This window comes from Macaca thibetana, chromosome 11 (assembly GCF_024542745.1).
Source record: "Macaca thibetana thibetana isolate TM-01 chromosome 11, ASM2454274v1, whole genome shotgun sequence".
Classification (NCBI taxonomy): domain Eukaryota; kingdom Metazoa; phylum Chordata; class Mammalia; order Primates; family Cercopithecidae; genus Macaca; species Macaca thibetana.
Genome location: NC_065588.1, coordinates 115,658,617 through 115,675,212, shown reverse-complemented (window position 1 = coordinate 115,675,212; position 16,596 = coordinate 115,658,617). Strand labels below are relative to the sequence as shown.

The window sequence follows — 16,596 nt, the reverse complement described above, 5'->3', positions numbered from 1 at the left end:
TACCAAACACAGCTGGAAAGCAAAGTCTCAGACCTCGCAAACACATGCATCACCTGGACCCTGCTGGGGGTAGGGGAGAGTGGATAATTCATCACTGTTTATATGCAATTGCCTGGACCTAACTAAATTTTGCCAAGAGTTAATCATGGCTTCATGTTCAACATTTCAGTTGTTTTCATTGCAGAGATGTTTATTTTCCTTAAAACATTCACAATGAAAAGCGCTGGCACCTTTGCAGGAAGGTATGTCATCGGGCTTCAAGAGTCAACCAAGAACTGGGCACACACAAAGAGGCCTTGATTGTCAACTTCCACGAGAAATTCGGCAAGTTTGTGCATAGCATGCTGCTTAGTGCCACTGAACATCTGATGGAACAGGCGAGGAGGAAAGCAGTTAGAATCTTATTCTTTTTAGCATCAGATTAAATTGGCCATGAAACCAGGGATAGTGCCATTGAATTACAAGAGGGCTAAAATATTAAATAAAAATCCAGGAGACAGTAAAGTAGCTTGGCTTAAGGTGGGCTAGTCTCTAACAGGAGGGGAAACAAAGTTAAGAAACAATGGATGGAAAAGTCAACATCATCTTTGTTAACAATTTGCCTCATTTAATACTGGGATATGGGGTCAGGGAGTTTGCTCCACTTGGAGAGATGACTTCACTTTGAAAACATGGTGTTTCCTTCTGAAGGGGAATCCTGATTCCTTCCTTAATGTCCATGGGATCCAGAAGTGTGGCCAGATGGAACATCTCATTGTCGTTTCTTTCTTGCTTGCTTGTGGCTTTTCTGTCTGGCCTTTTCCCCATTCTCCTTTGTGTCCAGCAGTAGGACAGGCTAAGCGTGTCCAAGGAGAGTGTTAAATCTCAGCTTTAACATTTAATGTGTCTGTTGGGAGTGACAGACTGAGCTGGCCAACTGAAGAGTGGCACAACAACTGCTGCCTGTATCACCTTTTATTAATAATGAATCCCCTCTATTCTACTGGGTTAGTGGGAGTTGGAACCTTTGTCATTCTTGGGGGAAGTACCCAGTGGTGTGCTGGTGAATGTTTAACAATTGGCTCTCTGTCGGGGGAAGTGAGCCCTGATTTGTAGTGCTTATTGATTTCCACAGTGCAAATATTGTCAACATGGTGCAAATATTCCCACCAGTTGCTTTCGACCTACCAAAGTGGTGACGTCAGTGAACACAGAGCTGGGAAGAGATTGGTGGTAGCACTCCTTATATACTCTTTCCACCACATAGATACTACAACCATTGATAGCCTCTAGAGCATAGCTATTAGCAAACTGTATAAAACAATTAGGAAGGGATGAGTTCTAAGTATTTATTACCTGTGCTTTAATAGAATGTATTTAATTGTATTTAATTGTAAATTCATATCATTAATTTCTAATAATAGCTGTGTTTAACAACTGGTTTGCAATTATAGATATACATTTATATAATTAATCTTTAACAATAGCTGTGTTTAATAATTGGTTCAATAATTTTCCACTGAAAATTTAGCATTGGGCTCTAGTTACAAGCTGGCACACCACTACTTTGTCACCCTTCTTAGGCTGAGTTGAGTCTAGGTCAAGGCATCTACTGGCATCTATCTCATCAACAGCCATTTGTCTACAGTGTACAGATTCTTGTGGAGACCCTCATTCCTCAGGCTCTAGATATTCTGATATATCTTTGCAGCTGCGGCTCTTGGTTGGCCTCATCTACCTGGTGGCTGATAATATTCAGCTAGTAAGAACTAACATGGTCATATTGGTTGGGTATGGCCAGAGTCTGTTATGACTGACTGGTGCCCATGAAATTCTGTATTTGGAACCTCTCTTCTGATCCAGCGTCCCTGCTGCACTATTCTTTGTGAAGCCTGGAACATCCTCCGGGCAAAGCTGTGGAACAGAGTGCAATTCCCTTTTGGGAGGCTCATCCCCCGCCGTGCCATCTTCTTTCTCAGCTGCCTGCTACCGCTGCTGTCACTACTCAGATATTTCTTGGCTTCTTGATCCTATGTGTCACCAGTCCCTGGGGCTCCAAGGTTCCCAAGGCATCAGTCTCAAAAGTCCTCTAACTTGGGTTCAAGCATTGTAGATGAAACTGTCATTGCAAAATTGTAACAGACAATGAAAGACATCTGACTTAACCAACTCCATCTTGCTTCTAACCTCCAACCTGTCCTTGTTCATTCCTGGGCATAAGCTGAACTATGGAGGAACTTAGTTTATGATTTAAAAACAAAGGGCCGGGCGCGGTGGCTCACACCTGTAATCCTAGCACTTTGGGAGGCCGAGGCGGGCGGATCATGAGGTCAGGAGATAGAGACCATTCTGGCTAACACGGTGAAACCCCATCTCTACTAAAAATACAAAAAAATTAGCTGGGCATGGTGGCAGGCACCTGTAGTCCCAGCTACTCAGGAGGCTGAGGCAGGAGAATGGCGTGAACCTGGGAGACAGAGGTTGCAGTGAGCCAAGATTGTGCCACTGCACTCCAGCCTGGGCGAGAGAGCGAGACTCTGTCTCAAAAAAGACGATAACGGCCGTGTCTCAAAACAAACCTCCTTTTTGCCTGGGGACTAGATTGCCTTTGCAGGACTAACAAATTAGCCACAAGACTAGAAATTATGGTTTAGGAGTCATGCAGCTGGAGGCTACAAGATTCTGACCTTCCCTCAACTGCTTCTAAGATCAGCGCTTGAGATATTTTGCAGACCCCGTACTTGATGGATCAGCTGGTACCACCCAGATGGATAAACTGGCTCATCTAATCTTGTGGTCCCCACCCAAGAACTGACTTAGCACAAGAGGATAGCTTCAATTCCCTATGATTTCATCTCTGACCCTACCAATCAGCACTCCCGACTCACTGGCCTCCAGATTATCCTTAAAAACTCTGACCCCCAAATGCTCAAGGAGACTGATTTGAGTAATAATAAAACTTTGGTCTCCCACACAGCTGGCTCTGTGTGAATTACTCTTTCTCTATTGCAATTCCCCTGTCTTGATAAATCAGCTCTGTCTAGGCAGCAGGCAAGGTGAACCCACTGGGCAATTACAAATTCAGATAAGGTGAATCCCCTGGGCAGTTACGCAGAGGCCAGTATGTCTGAAACTAACAGAGGATCCTTGTGGCTCTCAGCCCTAAATTTGGAGATCCAAGTTCAAATCCTGCCTCTGAGCTCAGCTCTGCAAGGGAATCTGAGACTACGCCCTGCTGGCCTCTTTGAGCTGGATCATTCTCTGCAGGAACATCCCAGCATTGACTCTTATGTATTAGTCTGTTGGAGCTGCCCTCACAGAATACCACACCCTGAGCGGCTTAAACAACAGACATTTATTTTCTCACAGTTCTAGAGGCTGGAAGCTGAAGGTGCAGGTGCCGGCAGGGTTGGTTTCTCCTGAGGCCTCTCTCCTAGGCTTGTGGATGGCTGCCTTCCTGCTGTGTCCTCATGTGACCTTTTCTCTGTGTGCTCATGCCTGATGTCACTTCCTCTTTCACAAGGACACCAATCACATTGGATTAAGTAAGGTCCCACCCTTTGACTTCCTTTAGCCTTACTTGTTTCTTTAATGGTCATATCTCCAAAAAAATTACACTGGGGCTTAGGGCTTCAACATATTAATGTGTGTGTGTGTGTGTGTGTGTGTGTGTGTGTGTGTGTGGGGCAGGGGCACAATTTAGTCCATAACAATTATTGGGTACTTGAAATGTGACTGGTCCAAATTGACATGTGTTCTAAGTATGAAATGCATCCCAGATTTTTCATCATTCATTATTTTTCATCCCTTCATCACTTTTCATCATGTGTTAGAAAACATAATGAAAAGCATCTCCTCAATACATTTTAATACTGATTACATGTCAAATAATAGTATTTTGGAGGTATTGAGTTAACAATATTATTAGAATTACTTTCACCTGTTTCTATTTACTTTTTCTAGTGTGGCTACTCAGAAGCTTAAAATTACACACAAGACTCAAATTATGTTTCACTAGACAGTGTCTAGAGACCCTCAGATAGCCGACACAGCTACCCCCCGCAGTCAGTGGGAAGATGGCCCTCTGGGACCCTCTCTTCACCTCTCCCCTAGGTCCTTTAACTCCTTTCCCTTCCCCCGCCTTCCAGGAGTCCTCTTGGGCTCAGTCATCAGTTCCATCAAGGTGTGCTGCTGGATGGGGCAGGGTGGAGATTCCGGTAGCGGTGAAGAAGGGTGGCTTTCAGAAGATGGAGGTGAAGGGAGAGGGTATCTCACTCTGCCTCTCACTGCATCTGGCTCAGAGTGGGAGATGTCTAAGATAAACAGAACTTCCCTACTGCCTAGATTACCCCTCTCAGCATATGTCTTATGTGTTTTGTGCTAATAGAGTCTTCATCTCTTACTCTGTCTTGAGTTGCTTTGCCAAAAGTTTCATTTTAGGACCCTATCTTGGGATGTTCCAGGTCTCAGGAAAGCATTAAGGGAAAGGAAAGAAAACTTCCATCTCACCACACAGAGATGATCAAAACATGGTCCTGGGCCTCAATCATCAGGGAGGGAAGGAATGGGGAGTGAGGAAAGATAGGAACAGCCTTGTATTCAAGGCCATATGAGGGGCACTTTATCTGCTTTATTTCCCTTGGTTCTTCTAACAACCTCCTATTATTCTCATTTTACAGATAGGGAAAGAGAGGCCCAGAGAGTTCAAATAACTCCCCCAGCATCGCAGCCAGCAGGTAGCAGGACCAGAATTTGAGAATGACTCTGACTTCATGGTATCATCATGTAGGTCTGGAGTGAAAAGGGAAGGTTTTCGGGAGCTTGGGGAACTTTCTTGATTTGGATTCAGGTCCAGGAAGAAAAGCAGAGGGAATTCTAGGCAGGTGGCTGGAGGCTGGCATGGCATGGGTACTCCCTGGGAAGTCCAACTGACAAAGTGATCCTGCCCTCTGCTCCTCCCAGGGTTACCCTCCTGTAAGTCTTCTGCTCAGTGTTCAGGATTGGGGGATGCTGGGACTGGGCAAGGACTTGTAGGCAACACCCCATAGCCTGCTCGTGCCTGTTGGGTTGTCTATGGATCATTCCCTGCTGGGCTCACTCACCGGCTTCGTATAAGGTCCTTTTTGAGGTTTATTATTTCCTTGTCCATATACTTGATGCTCTTCATTGGCTTGTCTGGGACCTGATGAGAAGACAAGGGGTGAAAGTAAAAGGAGTGTTAGTACAACGGTTCCAAATGGAGACAGGCACAGGAGGCTCATGGGTTTATCGGAGATGTATGGCTAGGTTTAAGGGGTCCTGGGCAGCACAGAGTCTACCTTGACACCAAAGAGGGGCCTGCTGTGTGACAAAGTGGACATGGTAAGGGCTTTGGAGACAGGTGGACCTGAGCTCTGACCCTGGTTCTGTCTGGTGACCAGCTGTGTGACCTTGAACAAATTACTTAACCTCTCTGAAGAATTTGGGCTTCAATTTCTTCAGTAGAATGGGGAAATAACTCCTACTGTGTTTTGAGGATTAAATTAATTGCTAAATTCCTCACTGATAGCTAGCATTAGATAAATGGAAGCTACTACTATTAGCATTACACTTTAAAGCAAACAATTAGGCATTAAAAATAATTATTATTGGTGGTGTTGCATCTGATTTGGAGAGCTGAATCTTGTCAATGTAAAGATGCAAATGTACTCCCCCTCTCTTCCTGCCCTCATAGCAGAGGTTTATGAATGAATTATCCAGATAATTGCTTGCAGGTTTTTTCTTTCTCCCTATTAATTTGCCTTGACTATACCCAGGGGAAACCTCACATTACTCAGAAGTTGATACATGCTCAATATAAAGAAGAGAGATAAATTAACTATATTATACTATTATTATTATTTTATTTTTTTAGAGACAGGATCACACTGTCACTGAGGCTAGAGTGCAGCTCACTGCAGCCTCGAGCTCCTTGGCCCAAGTGATCCTCTTGCTTCAGTCTCCCAAGTAAGACTAGGATTACAGGTTCAAGCTATCATACTTGGCAAATTATATTTTAGTGAAAAAGTCATTTTTCTTAACCCACAGTTTGGAGAAACAATAATCAGAATATTACCTGGATTATCTTGTCTTGAAATTTTCCTGCATCTTAGGATTTTTTTTACATAAAAAAATTGTGGGAAAATAGACGTTCTCAGATAAAGCTGGTAAATACTTTGTGCTGATATTTCAGAAGGGCTATTCATCAATGCATACCAGATGCTTTAGAAATGAGCATGTCCTTGGATCCAACAATTCTGCTGTCAAGAATCCTAAGGAAATATCCTTTCATGGGTATAGAGGTTCATCAACAAAATTGTTCACCAGCATGCTGCTTGTAATAGCAAACTATTGGAAAACAACTTTACATCTCACAATAGAAGACAGGTTAAATAATTATGGTGCATCTACACAATGGAATACGATGCAGCAATTAAGTGTAATGGCAACATAATGTAAGTATGTTTATTGATATATAAAGATGTTTGATTTATTTGAGCCAAAAGACATGTTACAAAGTAATATTCATAGCATGATTCTATTTTGGTTTTTGAAAAATGATCTATGTGGATATACACATATTGAAGATATGAAATGACATAGCTCCAAAATGCAGTGATTTTCTCTGGGGATGAGATTATGGCAGGTTTTATTTCTTTTTCTTAGCTGATGTGCATTTCCTATAACTTTGCAATAAATATTAATTAATTACATAATGAGAGAGAAAAGATTTAAAAAGTAAATGGCAAAGTGAAATTTGACAAAGACTGGTTGGTAGACTGGTTGAGAGTGTTTTTTGAAGGCAGGGTGAGAACAGGGTGGCTGCTCACTAACAGAAATCCCAATATCTATGTGTGGGAGGAGGCAAAGTGTTTTCTCTGCAGCCACCATCAGTGAAATTGGGCTATGGTGCCTACTGCTCTGGGGTTTTGAAGTGTAAAGTGAAAGTTGAGAAGCATAGTTGTTTCAAAGTTGAATGACGTTTGTGGAAGAGTTGGGTGGGAGACAGAGTGGGAGATGAAGTGGAGGAAGGAACTACTTCTGGCCTGCTTGATTCCATTTTTCTCCTGGGTTGGCCAATACATGTTCCCATGTAAGGCAGCACAGATGAAGGGTGAAGAGTCTATGGCAATTCCACAGAATATTTGTAACTGTAGCTATTACTTGCCCACTTGAGAAAGTGGGGCCAGGCACGGTGGCTCATGCCTGTAATCCTAGGATTTTGGGAGGCTGAGGTGGGAGGATGGCTTGATCTCAGGAATTTGAGGCCAGACTAGGCAACATGACAAAACCCTGTCTCTACAAAAAATACAAAAAAATTAGCTAAGCATGTGGTGGTGCATGCCTGTAATCCCAGCTGCTCAGGAAGCTGAGGTAGGAGGATTGCTTGGGCCCAGGAGGTCAAAGTTACTGTGACCGGAGATAGCGCCACTGCAGTCCAGCCTGGGTGATGGAGCAAGACCCAGTCACACACACACACGCACACACACACACACACACACACACACACACACAGGAAAATATAAAGGATGCAAAACAAAATAAAACATCTGAATAGCCTTGAATCAGGTCAACTGGATAGGAAACAATGAAATCATTTACAACCTTTGTCTCTTTGGTTAATATTAGTAATGAATTACAGGTACTATATCTTGCTCATCTCAGTATACCAGGTGGCCTCAACTCTTGGCTGGAAATTGATGGTAGACCTATCAGTGTTCATCTTGAGGAGTGGGTGAAGCGGGTGGAGAGACCACCCTCTAACGAGGCATGTAAGGAACTCCAGGAGTACTTTCCCAAGCTTTTGCATAATGAACATTCGTTTGTCTCACACATCCAACATCTGTTCACTCTCCTTGTTGATACCAGTTAGTTCCCTGGTTAGGCCCTTTGCCTTTCCTTCACTCGGCACTTGCATCTTGGGAGATGCTCATGGTACCAGCAGCAGGGGAGGCCCTGAATGACTGAAGCCAAACAGCACAAACCATCCCTTGTCAACCTGTTGGTTTACAGATGGTCATGTGACCCAGTTTGGGCAAATGAGATGCAAGCATTTTCTAGGGGCTTCTGGGAAGCACAGGCAGAGATGTTCTCTTTCCTCACTGACTAGAAATGGGGAAGCAGATAGCCCCTGGGAGTTGCTCACAGCCATTTTGTGCCCATGAGGGTAGCCAGCCTTGGGCAAAGATAATGTGGAAGAAAAGCAGAGAAGAGAGTCAGAGAAAAACTCATCCCATGGTGCCTTGTTGAAATGATCAAGCTTCATTGGAATCTTGACTTTCCATGAACCTTTCCTTTATTATTTATAACAGCTTAAATTAGGTTTTCTGTTACCTGCAGCCACAGAATTCTATCTGAAATGCGTCCCTCTCTTAGGAGTAGCAAAACAGCTAAGAGACTGAGACTTCTTTTAACTGATTGTTCTTCCTTTCCCAACACTGCTTTTGAGGTATCAAGATCAGATGACCCCAATTCTGGTATATTTTACAGTGAAAGCAATGAGATTGGCCATGTTGAGATCAAATATTTGAAAATGAGGTTGCCTGTCTTTCTAATCCCACTTATTCTGGAGAACCTCATTATATATTTCCCGCAGGCCCAAAGTAACTTTCCAAAAAGATGCATGAACTAAGCATATTTATAAATGAAGGAAAAATAAGCACATCAGAAATTTTCCTGCCAGATAATTTGAAAACACATGATTGAAACCCTGTTTTATGCCACGGTCATGTCTTTACCACTCTCCTAAACATCTCAAATTTCACCTTCTTCATGAAACAACTATGATAATGTCCAACATGGAAGCATTTGTTTTTCAAATGTCACCTAATGATAGTTGCCTGGCACCAGGAATTCACATCATTGTGTAACAGTGGATTTGTATCGACTGGGATTGGTACTGAATTGTGTCCTCAACTTGACGCCGACTTTAGCAGCATGAGATGCACCCCCCCCCAACACTCACAACTATGTCAGCATTTCAGTGGATTCTCAGGAAACCATTTTTGTCAAAGTATAATTTTATAATTATAAATGTAAGTTTACGATTATAACTTTATAATTATAGTTTTGTTTAATTAAAATTATAATAAGCCAGCAGAAATAACTAGTTCTCAGGACATTTACAAATATCATTTGATATTAAATGAAAAATAATAAGTTAAATTAAAAGTTAATAAGTTAAATAAACAAGTTAAATAGTAGATTTAAAAGTTTATAAAACATTCAAAAATCACTCTCTCTACAACCTTTCTAGAGGGCAATTTAGACATATGTGTGACAAGCTTTAGAAATACATATCCTCTTGCCCCAGCCAAGGAAATTATGTCTCCAGGATGAAAAGATTTATCCCTGAGGATATTTATCACAGCAGTGTGAATAATAGTGAAAAATACCTAAATGTCCCACAATAGCCATTGTGGGGATAAGTCATGGTCTATCCAGACAGTGGTATGTGAATGCATTTGAGTCTTGGTGCTTCCACTTAGTGCTGCTATGGCTGTTTATTTACTAATGTGGAAAGGTGGTAATGGAATGTAATTTCAGATGAAAATGCATGCTACAAAATATAAAGATAGTCGATCATAGAGAAGCTCTAAGATTTATACTTATAGGATCTATAGAAATTTCCAGAAATGTATGTGATCTAATACAAATTAGGTTTTAAAATATTGACATATGACAAGGCATGTATGTACTAATATAACAAGCTGGAAGTAAATGCAATAAATTGTTTATAGAGATGTTATCTCAGGGCATTTGAATTATAGGCAATTAAACAATAATTTTTTGTTTTGGTTATCTTTTTTCCTATTTTTTCTACAATTCACGTAGATTAATTTTAATAAAATAATTGCATTTTTCATGTTTGTAAAGCAGTTTTGACTAATTCTCTCAAGGCAGGCAAAGTAGAAATGTTTAATGCCAACTTAGATTGAGTCATCTAAGAGTCTGGAATGATGTAAGCTAATAGTTTATTTTAACATACTGGATCAGGCAGGGTCTAGGCAGGAAATCAGAACTCATGACAGGTAGTTCAACAGAGGGAAGTTAATACAGGGGAGCAGTTACAAAGGTGTTGGAAGAGCTCAAAAGTCACATAGGGAATGGTGAGGCAAGCTAGAGATTAGCGAAAGGAAACCTCTACCATCTCCAGGGCTGGAGGAATTAAGGGAAAAGGTGGCCTTCAGAAGCCCTGGAATAGGGCCACTTGGCATAAGCAAGACTGATGGAGGAGATGTAGTTTTAGCTAGAGGTGCCACCATAAGCCCAATGAGAGAAGGGATGAAATGCCCTGGCTTCTGCTTAACTCTCACCCTTCAGTTCCTGATGGTGCTTCCTATTGGCTGAACCTACTTGGAAGCCAGCTGCAAGGGCACCTGGGAAATGTAGTTTGCAAGGATCAGCCCCCTGTGGGAGCAGGAAATGGAAATGAGAGTGAAAGCAAGTGATTATGGGTACAACTTATGCAAATGCCTTGGCCCCAGGCCACTTTGGGACTATAAAGCAGGTCCTCCTCCCCTTAATTTAATCAAGGATCCCTTTACAGATGATAACTTTGGATACTCCTTTTGATCTTAACCCTGAGGTTCCCAGAGTTTTCCGTGGCTAAAATGCATATCCAGAATTGTGGTCATGCCCCTCACCCCCCAAAAAAACATTAAAAATCACGATTCCAGGGTATTCAGAACCCTCCTACTTCTCCAAATTTCTTCAGATCTTTGTAGATCACCTCCCCTCCCATCAAAACTTACCTGCTCTACCTCCCACATTGTTAGATCTTTATACTCCTTACTGACACTCATTCATGTATCTCCCTACCCAGGTAACGTATTTGTAATACAATCTCACATTTAATATTTTAATCTTGTTTTGACACTAATTAACATTGTATTATGTTGTGTTGGTGCAAAAGTAATTGCAAGTTTTGCCATTGAAATTCACTGGCCGTTGAATGAATGCCAAAAATTCATTTGCCATTGAAATGGCAAAAACCGTAATTACTTTTGCACTAACCTAATAGAAAATCAGGAAAAGTTAAAAAATTAGGAGAAAATAAAAAACAAGCAAAACCCCATCACTATCTGACACGGTTTGGATCTGTGTCTCCACCCAAATCTCATGTTGAAATGTAATTCCTAATGCTGGACGTGGGCCCTTGTAGGAGTTGATTGGATCATGGGGGTGGTTTCTCATGGTTTAACACCATGCCCCTTTGGTGCTATCCTTTCAATAGTGATTTCTCGTGAGATCTGGTTGTTTAAAAGTTTGTGGCACCTCTCCCATCTCTCTGTTGGTCCTGCTGCTGCCATGTAAGATGCCTGCTCATGCTTTGCCTTCTGCCATGAGTGAAAGCTCCTGAGGCCTTCCCAGGACCAGATGCCAGCATCATGCTTTCTGCACAGCCTGTGAAACTGTGAGCCAATTAAACCTCTTTTCTGTATAAATTACCCAGTCTCAGGTATTTCTTTAGAGCAGTGTGAGAATGGACTAATACACCGTCTCTGCAGATATCCTTTGTTTTGTGCTCCGTGATGACTCCAAGCCTGGTTGATTGTGATTTTCTGTCTTTGCTTCCCTTGAATGTGTCATCGGCTTCAGAGCTTTCAGTTTTTCCATTGCTCTGCAGAGTACGGGTGATGACTCCATTCTTTGTTTCCTAGAAAACAAAGTCAAGTCTGCCCTGCCCACCTTTCCTACAGCATGTGTGGACAGCATCCTTTCTCTTATCGACCCAATGAGTTTTTGAGAGCAGCATCGTGAGAAATACCGTGTGATGTCCTGTGATGTACCAGGTTAAAAGGTGGTAATTGGGGGTAGGGGCCTGGGAGGGGTGGAGCACGCACGGACTCACAGTGGACTCTTAGATGGGGATGGTTTTCTTGGCAGGTGTGCTCACATTTAATATTCATGTGCTGGGGATGTTTAAATAGTAACGTCCGGAAGTGATGTGGTTTAACCTGAAAGCTGAGAAGTGAAGTGTGGCAGGAATGGATGGAAAGACGTTTGCTGTCAGAAAGACCTAGGTTTGAGTCCTGGCCCTGTCACTCAGGAGTTCAGTGACCTTGAATGAGGTACCATTACTCCCCAATCTCAATTTCCCCATCTGTGAAATGGAACTAATGCCAATCCTACCAGAACTAATGCCAATCCCCATCTGTGAAATGGAACTAATGCCAGTCTCCTATGTGCTCTGCACTGTCCCAAGTGTGTTCTTATATGAAATAGATGAGTCCATTGAGTCCTTGCCATATTACTATTCCCATTCTATAGGACAGCAAGAGGAGGCTTAAAAAGGTGAAACTGACTTGCTATTAAGTGACAAAGCCTGGATTTGAACTCATGTTCAAGTGACACTGAAGCCTGTGTTCTTATTCACTACTCCATTCTGCATCCCCATCCCCCCCTTGTCCTATTTTGCACAGTGGGAACTACCTGAAGGGTAACAGTTGCTAGCTATTGATTTACAGATACTGCCTCCAAAATTCTTCCGCTGAATTTTGTTAGATTTCATCATAAAGAATTTAATATGGCAGAAAATCAGAATGATTTGTTGAAGGTCACGGCCGGAAAGCCAATTTTCTAAATATCTGTTGTTCTCTGCGTTTTATGAAAGAATGTTCTGAACTCATCTTTGTTATTCCTTAAAATATGATCTACTTCCTAGAATCAGATTAAGATGGAAATGAATTCCTGTTAAATGTGCCCGAGTTGATACAGACATCAGGGAAACAGCTGGGATGCTCCGTCGAGGGGTCGGGGGGAAGGGAGACTGGAAAGACAGCACTGAGAAGCAAGCACACTGATTAACACATTTCAGACTCATTGCGGAGAAGCTGTAAAGAACAGAGTAGGCGGGATCATGGCAGGAGTACACACGTGAACCCGAAGACCTGAGCTTGCACACGGATGTTTAAGTTTTTGGTGGTTTTAAAATTTTTATTTTTTGTTTTTGTGGGTACATAATAGGTGCATATATTTATGGGGTACATGAGATGTTTTGGTACAGGGCTGCAATGTGAAATAAGCACATCATGGAGAATGGGGTATCCATCCCCTCAAGCAGTTATCCTGTGAGTTATAAACAATCCAATTACATTCTTAGTTATTTAAAAATGTAAGTTATTATTGACTATAGTCAACCTGTTGTGTTATCAAATAGTAAGTCTTGTTCATTCTTTCTATTTTTTTTGTACCCATTAACCATTCCCGCCTCCTGCCCCGCTTCCCCCACTATCCTTCCCAGCCTCTGGTAACCATCCTTCTACTCTCTATGTCCATTAGTTCAATTGTTTTGATTTTTAGATCCCACAAATAAGTGAGAACATGTGATGTTTGTCTTTCTGTGCCTGGCTTGTTTCACTTAACACACTTAACATAATGATCTCCAGTTCCATCCATGTTGTGGCAAATAACTGGATCTCATTCTTTTTCTATGGCTGAATAATACTCCATTTTGGTGGTTTTATGGTGATGATGGGCAGTTCCTTTTGGGGAGAGTGAGGTTTTTTTTTGTCATAAGAATATAAGATGTGTACCTACCTACATAGAGATACCCAGAATTAGTGACCTCATCCACAAACACATCCTTCAAACTGAAATAGGAAATATACTAGAGAATTATTTAATAGCTCTCCTTGTTGAAGACGGGTTGTACCTTTTATATGATATTTTGATTCAACCTCTTTCCCCCCCATCTTCTTATGGACCCAGGAGAAAAGAAGTTGGGGGTCTGTGGATTGGCAGGGAGAGGTAGTGGAAGAAGGGACTGTCATCTGGGGAGACGAGCAAGTCCTCTACTGAGAACTAAGGGGAGACAAAGCAGCAGGAGTCCTCTGGGAAGAAGAGGAGAAGGAACAACAGTCCCTGGGAAGGAAGCTTCTGATACTCAGTGCCTGGTCCAGGGCCTGGCTCTGCATTCTTTCTGTCGTTGCTGAATGAATGAGAAGATGAAAGCATCACTGTGTCAAGGTTTAACCCCACAGGTTAATGAGTTGTTACAAAGGAAACAAGGTACCCATATAACGGTGAGGTCTGGCGGACACCACTTTAACCATCACGGCTATGCTTAGCGTCACCATTGACAGGACAAACTCTTATCAGGCGCACCTGAAGTGATGCACTGGGAAGGGCACAGCATCGCCTACGTGGTTATGTCACCTACAAACATGTCCTGCCCCAGAGGTTCAATCTGAATTTAATCATGAGAAAGCAAAAGTGAAGGAAAAATAAAAAGTGAAGGTCATTTTACAAAATAGGTGACCTGGACTCTTAAAAGATGTCAATGTCTGTGTCCACTGGGGCCTCTGGGAAGCAGACACGGAGAGAGGAATACAAAATGCTCACTGGGGGTAAGCCCTTGAAAGAGAAAAGGAGGAGGAAGTGGGATTTGGCAGGGGAGCCCTAGACCATATGCAGATCTGACAGAGTCCAGCCAATGCAACAGGGAGCTCCAGAGCAAAGATTGCTTGATTGAGTCCAAGCACAAGGCAGAAATGGCCAGTGCCCACGGATGGGGAATTTCTGGGGAAGATTCTGACTTTTGCTGCATGAAAGCTGCTGTGGATGCTGGCAGTGTCAACAGCTGGAGACTCTCAGCTACCTGTGCCTCCTGCTGGCAAATTCTTTCTTAGAGAGAAATCCAAAGGATACACCTCTTTGTCTTCTAACAATGTCATAAAAGAGGAAGAAGGCAGAGGATCTATTTCTTTAGGACACCAAGCGAACACAACTAAATGCAATGCATGGTCCCTTGATTGAATGCTGGGCTGGAGACAAGGCTATAAAGGGCATGACTGGGATAACTAGGGACATTTGCACATGAACTTTATGTTGATAATAGCATTGGGGCTCATGCCTGTAATCCCAGCACATTGGGAGGTTGAGGTGGGTGGATCACCTGAGGTCAGGAGTTGGAGACCAGCCTGGCCAACATGGTGAAATCCCATTTCTACTAAAAATACAAAAATTAGCTGGGCATGGTGGCATGCACCTGTAGTCCCAGCCACTTAGGAGGCTGAGGCAGCAGAATCACTTGAACCCAGGAGGCAGAGGCTGCAGTGAACCGAGATCACGCCACTGCACTCCAGCCTGGGGAATAGAATGAAACCCCATCTCAAAAAAATAAAAAATAAAAAATAAAAAAAATTTAAAAATTTAAAAAAAAGAAAAGAAAAAAGAAGAGAGAAAAGGAAAAGAAAAAGATAATAGCATTGGATGAATGTGAGATTTCTGTGTTAACTGTATTGTGACTATGAAGGAGAATGTCCTTAGGTAATACATGCTGAACTGTTTAGGTGTGAAGTGTCTGCAACTGACTTTCAAAGGGCTCAGCTTAAAAAATTGTAAATAGACACACGTATTTTATATATAAGTACATATATATACACACGTATGCATATATACATACATATGAAAAATACGGCAGCATGTTAAAAACATGGCAAAAAGATAACATTGTGAATTTAAGTTAAGGGTGTTTGACTGCCTGTTGTACTACTTTTGCAAACTTTCTGTAGGTCGGAAATCTTCGACAATCTTTTACAAGTTGGGGGAAGACCGTGAAGTGGCTGAAACCCCAGTTTCAGGTTTTCCTTTGCTGCAGTTAATTTGCTTGGGCCTTCTGTAAATGTCAGTGAAGCAGGACTGCCTCATGGAAGCTGTGCTTTGGGAATAAAGGAAGGGTTTGGGCTTCTTGCTGACATTCAGGGTGGGAGCTTGGATGAAGCTGGGAAATAAAGGTAGGACCCATGGCCCTGAGGCTGGAGAAATTGTGGCCCAGCAGAGCATACAAGTCACCACCTGTCATATAGTTTTTTGGTTGATTTGGTTGTTTTGGCTAAGTGTTGAGGCCTCGGCTACATCAGTCAGTCCCTTTTCTTGAGGAGTTAATTAAGGTCACACCCTAACCACTTCCTTTATTAGGCTGTCTGGGGCCACTGTGCACCTGCTCAGGACCAGGTACTAGTTAAATAACTAGGGGGACAGAGCCTGATTGTATCTAATAGAGCAGAAGTAACTCCATAAAAGGAAATTGGGTGCTCCAGGAAGGAGGATTGCATGCCTGTCAGCCAAAAGCCAATAAAAGAGATAAAGCAAGAGAAAAAGGAAAAATGGGGGTAGGAAGAAGAATCTTGCTGATGTATTCCAAAAAGCAAAGATAAACTGTTTCCTCCTCCAGGCAACATCCCAGGCTGGTTAACAAGATCTCTCTTCCTCAGGACGACTGAAGTTTGGGACCAAATCACTATTCCTCGTGGGGGATTTTCTTGTACGTCATACAGTGTAGCATCTCTCCTGCAAGTTACAACGATCAAAATGTCTCCAGACATTGCCAGGTGTCCTCTGGGAAGCAGAATCACCCTCAATTGAGAACACTACTGAGTTAAACTTTGATGAGATGAGGGGTGGGAATCTCTCTCTTTTTTTTTTTGAGACAGAGTTTTGCTCTCGTTGCCCAGGCTGGAGTGCAATGGCGCGATCTTGGCTCACTGCAACCTCTGCCTCCAGGTTTAAGCAATTCTCCTGCCTCAGCCTCCCAAGTAGCTGGGATTACAGGCATGTGCCACCCTGCTTGACTAATTTTGTATTTTGTGTATA

General features: G+C 42.5%; 1 protein-coding gene and 1 long non-coding RNA gene across 5 annotated transcripts in view; one reads left to right on the top strand and one right to left on the bottom strand.

Moving 5' to 3' along the window:
- CCDC60 (coiled-coil domain containing 60) overlaps positions 1-16,596 on the bottom strand; it is a 205,078-nt gene that overhangs the window by 110,596 nt on the left and 77,886 nt on the right. For both annotated transcript variants that reach the window (XM_050748016.1, XM_050748017.1), the window contains exon 2: positions 5,082-5,161. In XM_050748016.1, the coding sequence (XP_050603973.1) occupies positions 5,082-5,161 (80 nt within the window). The remainder of the gene's footprint in view (positions 1-5,081; positions 5,162-16,596) is intronic.
- LOC126930721 (uncharacterized) overlaps positions 1-16,596 on the top strand; it is a 213,844-nt gene that overhangs the window by 170,232 nt on the left and 27,016 nt on the right. The gene's annotated exons all lie outside the window — the stretch shown is intronic.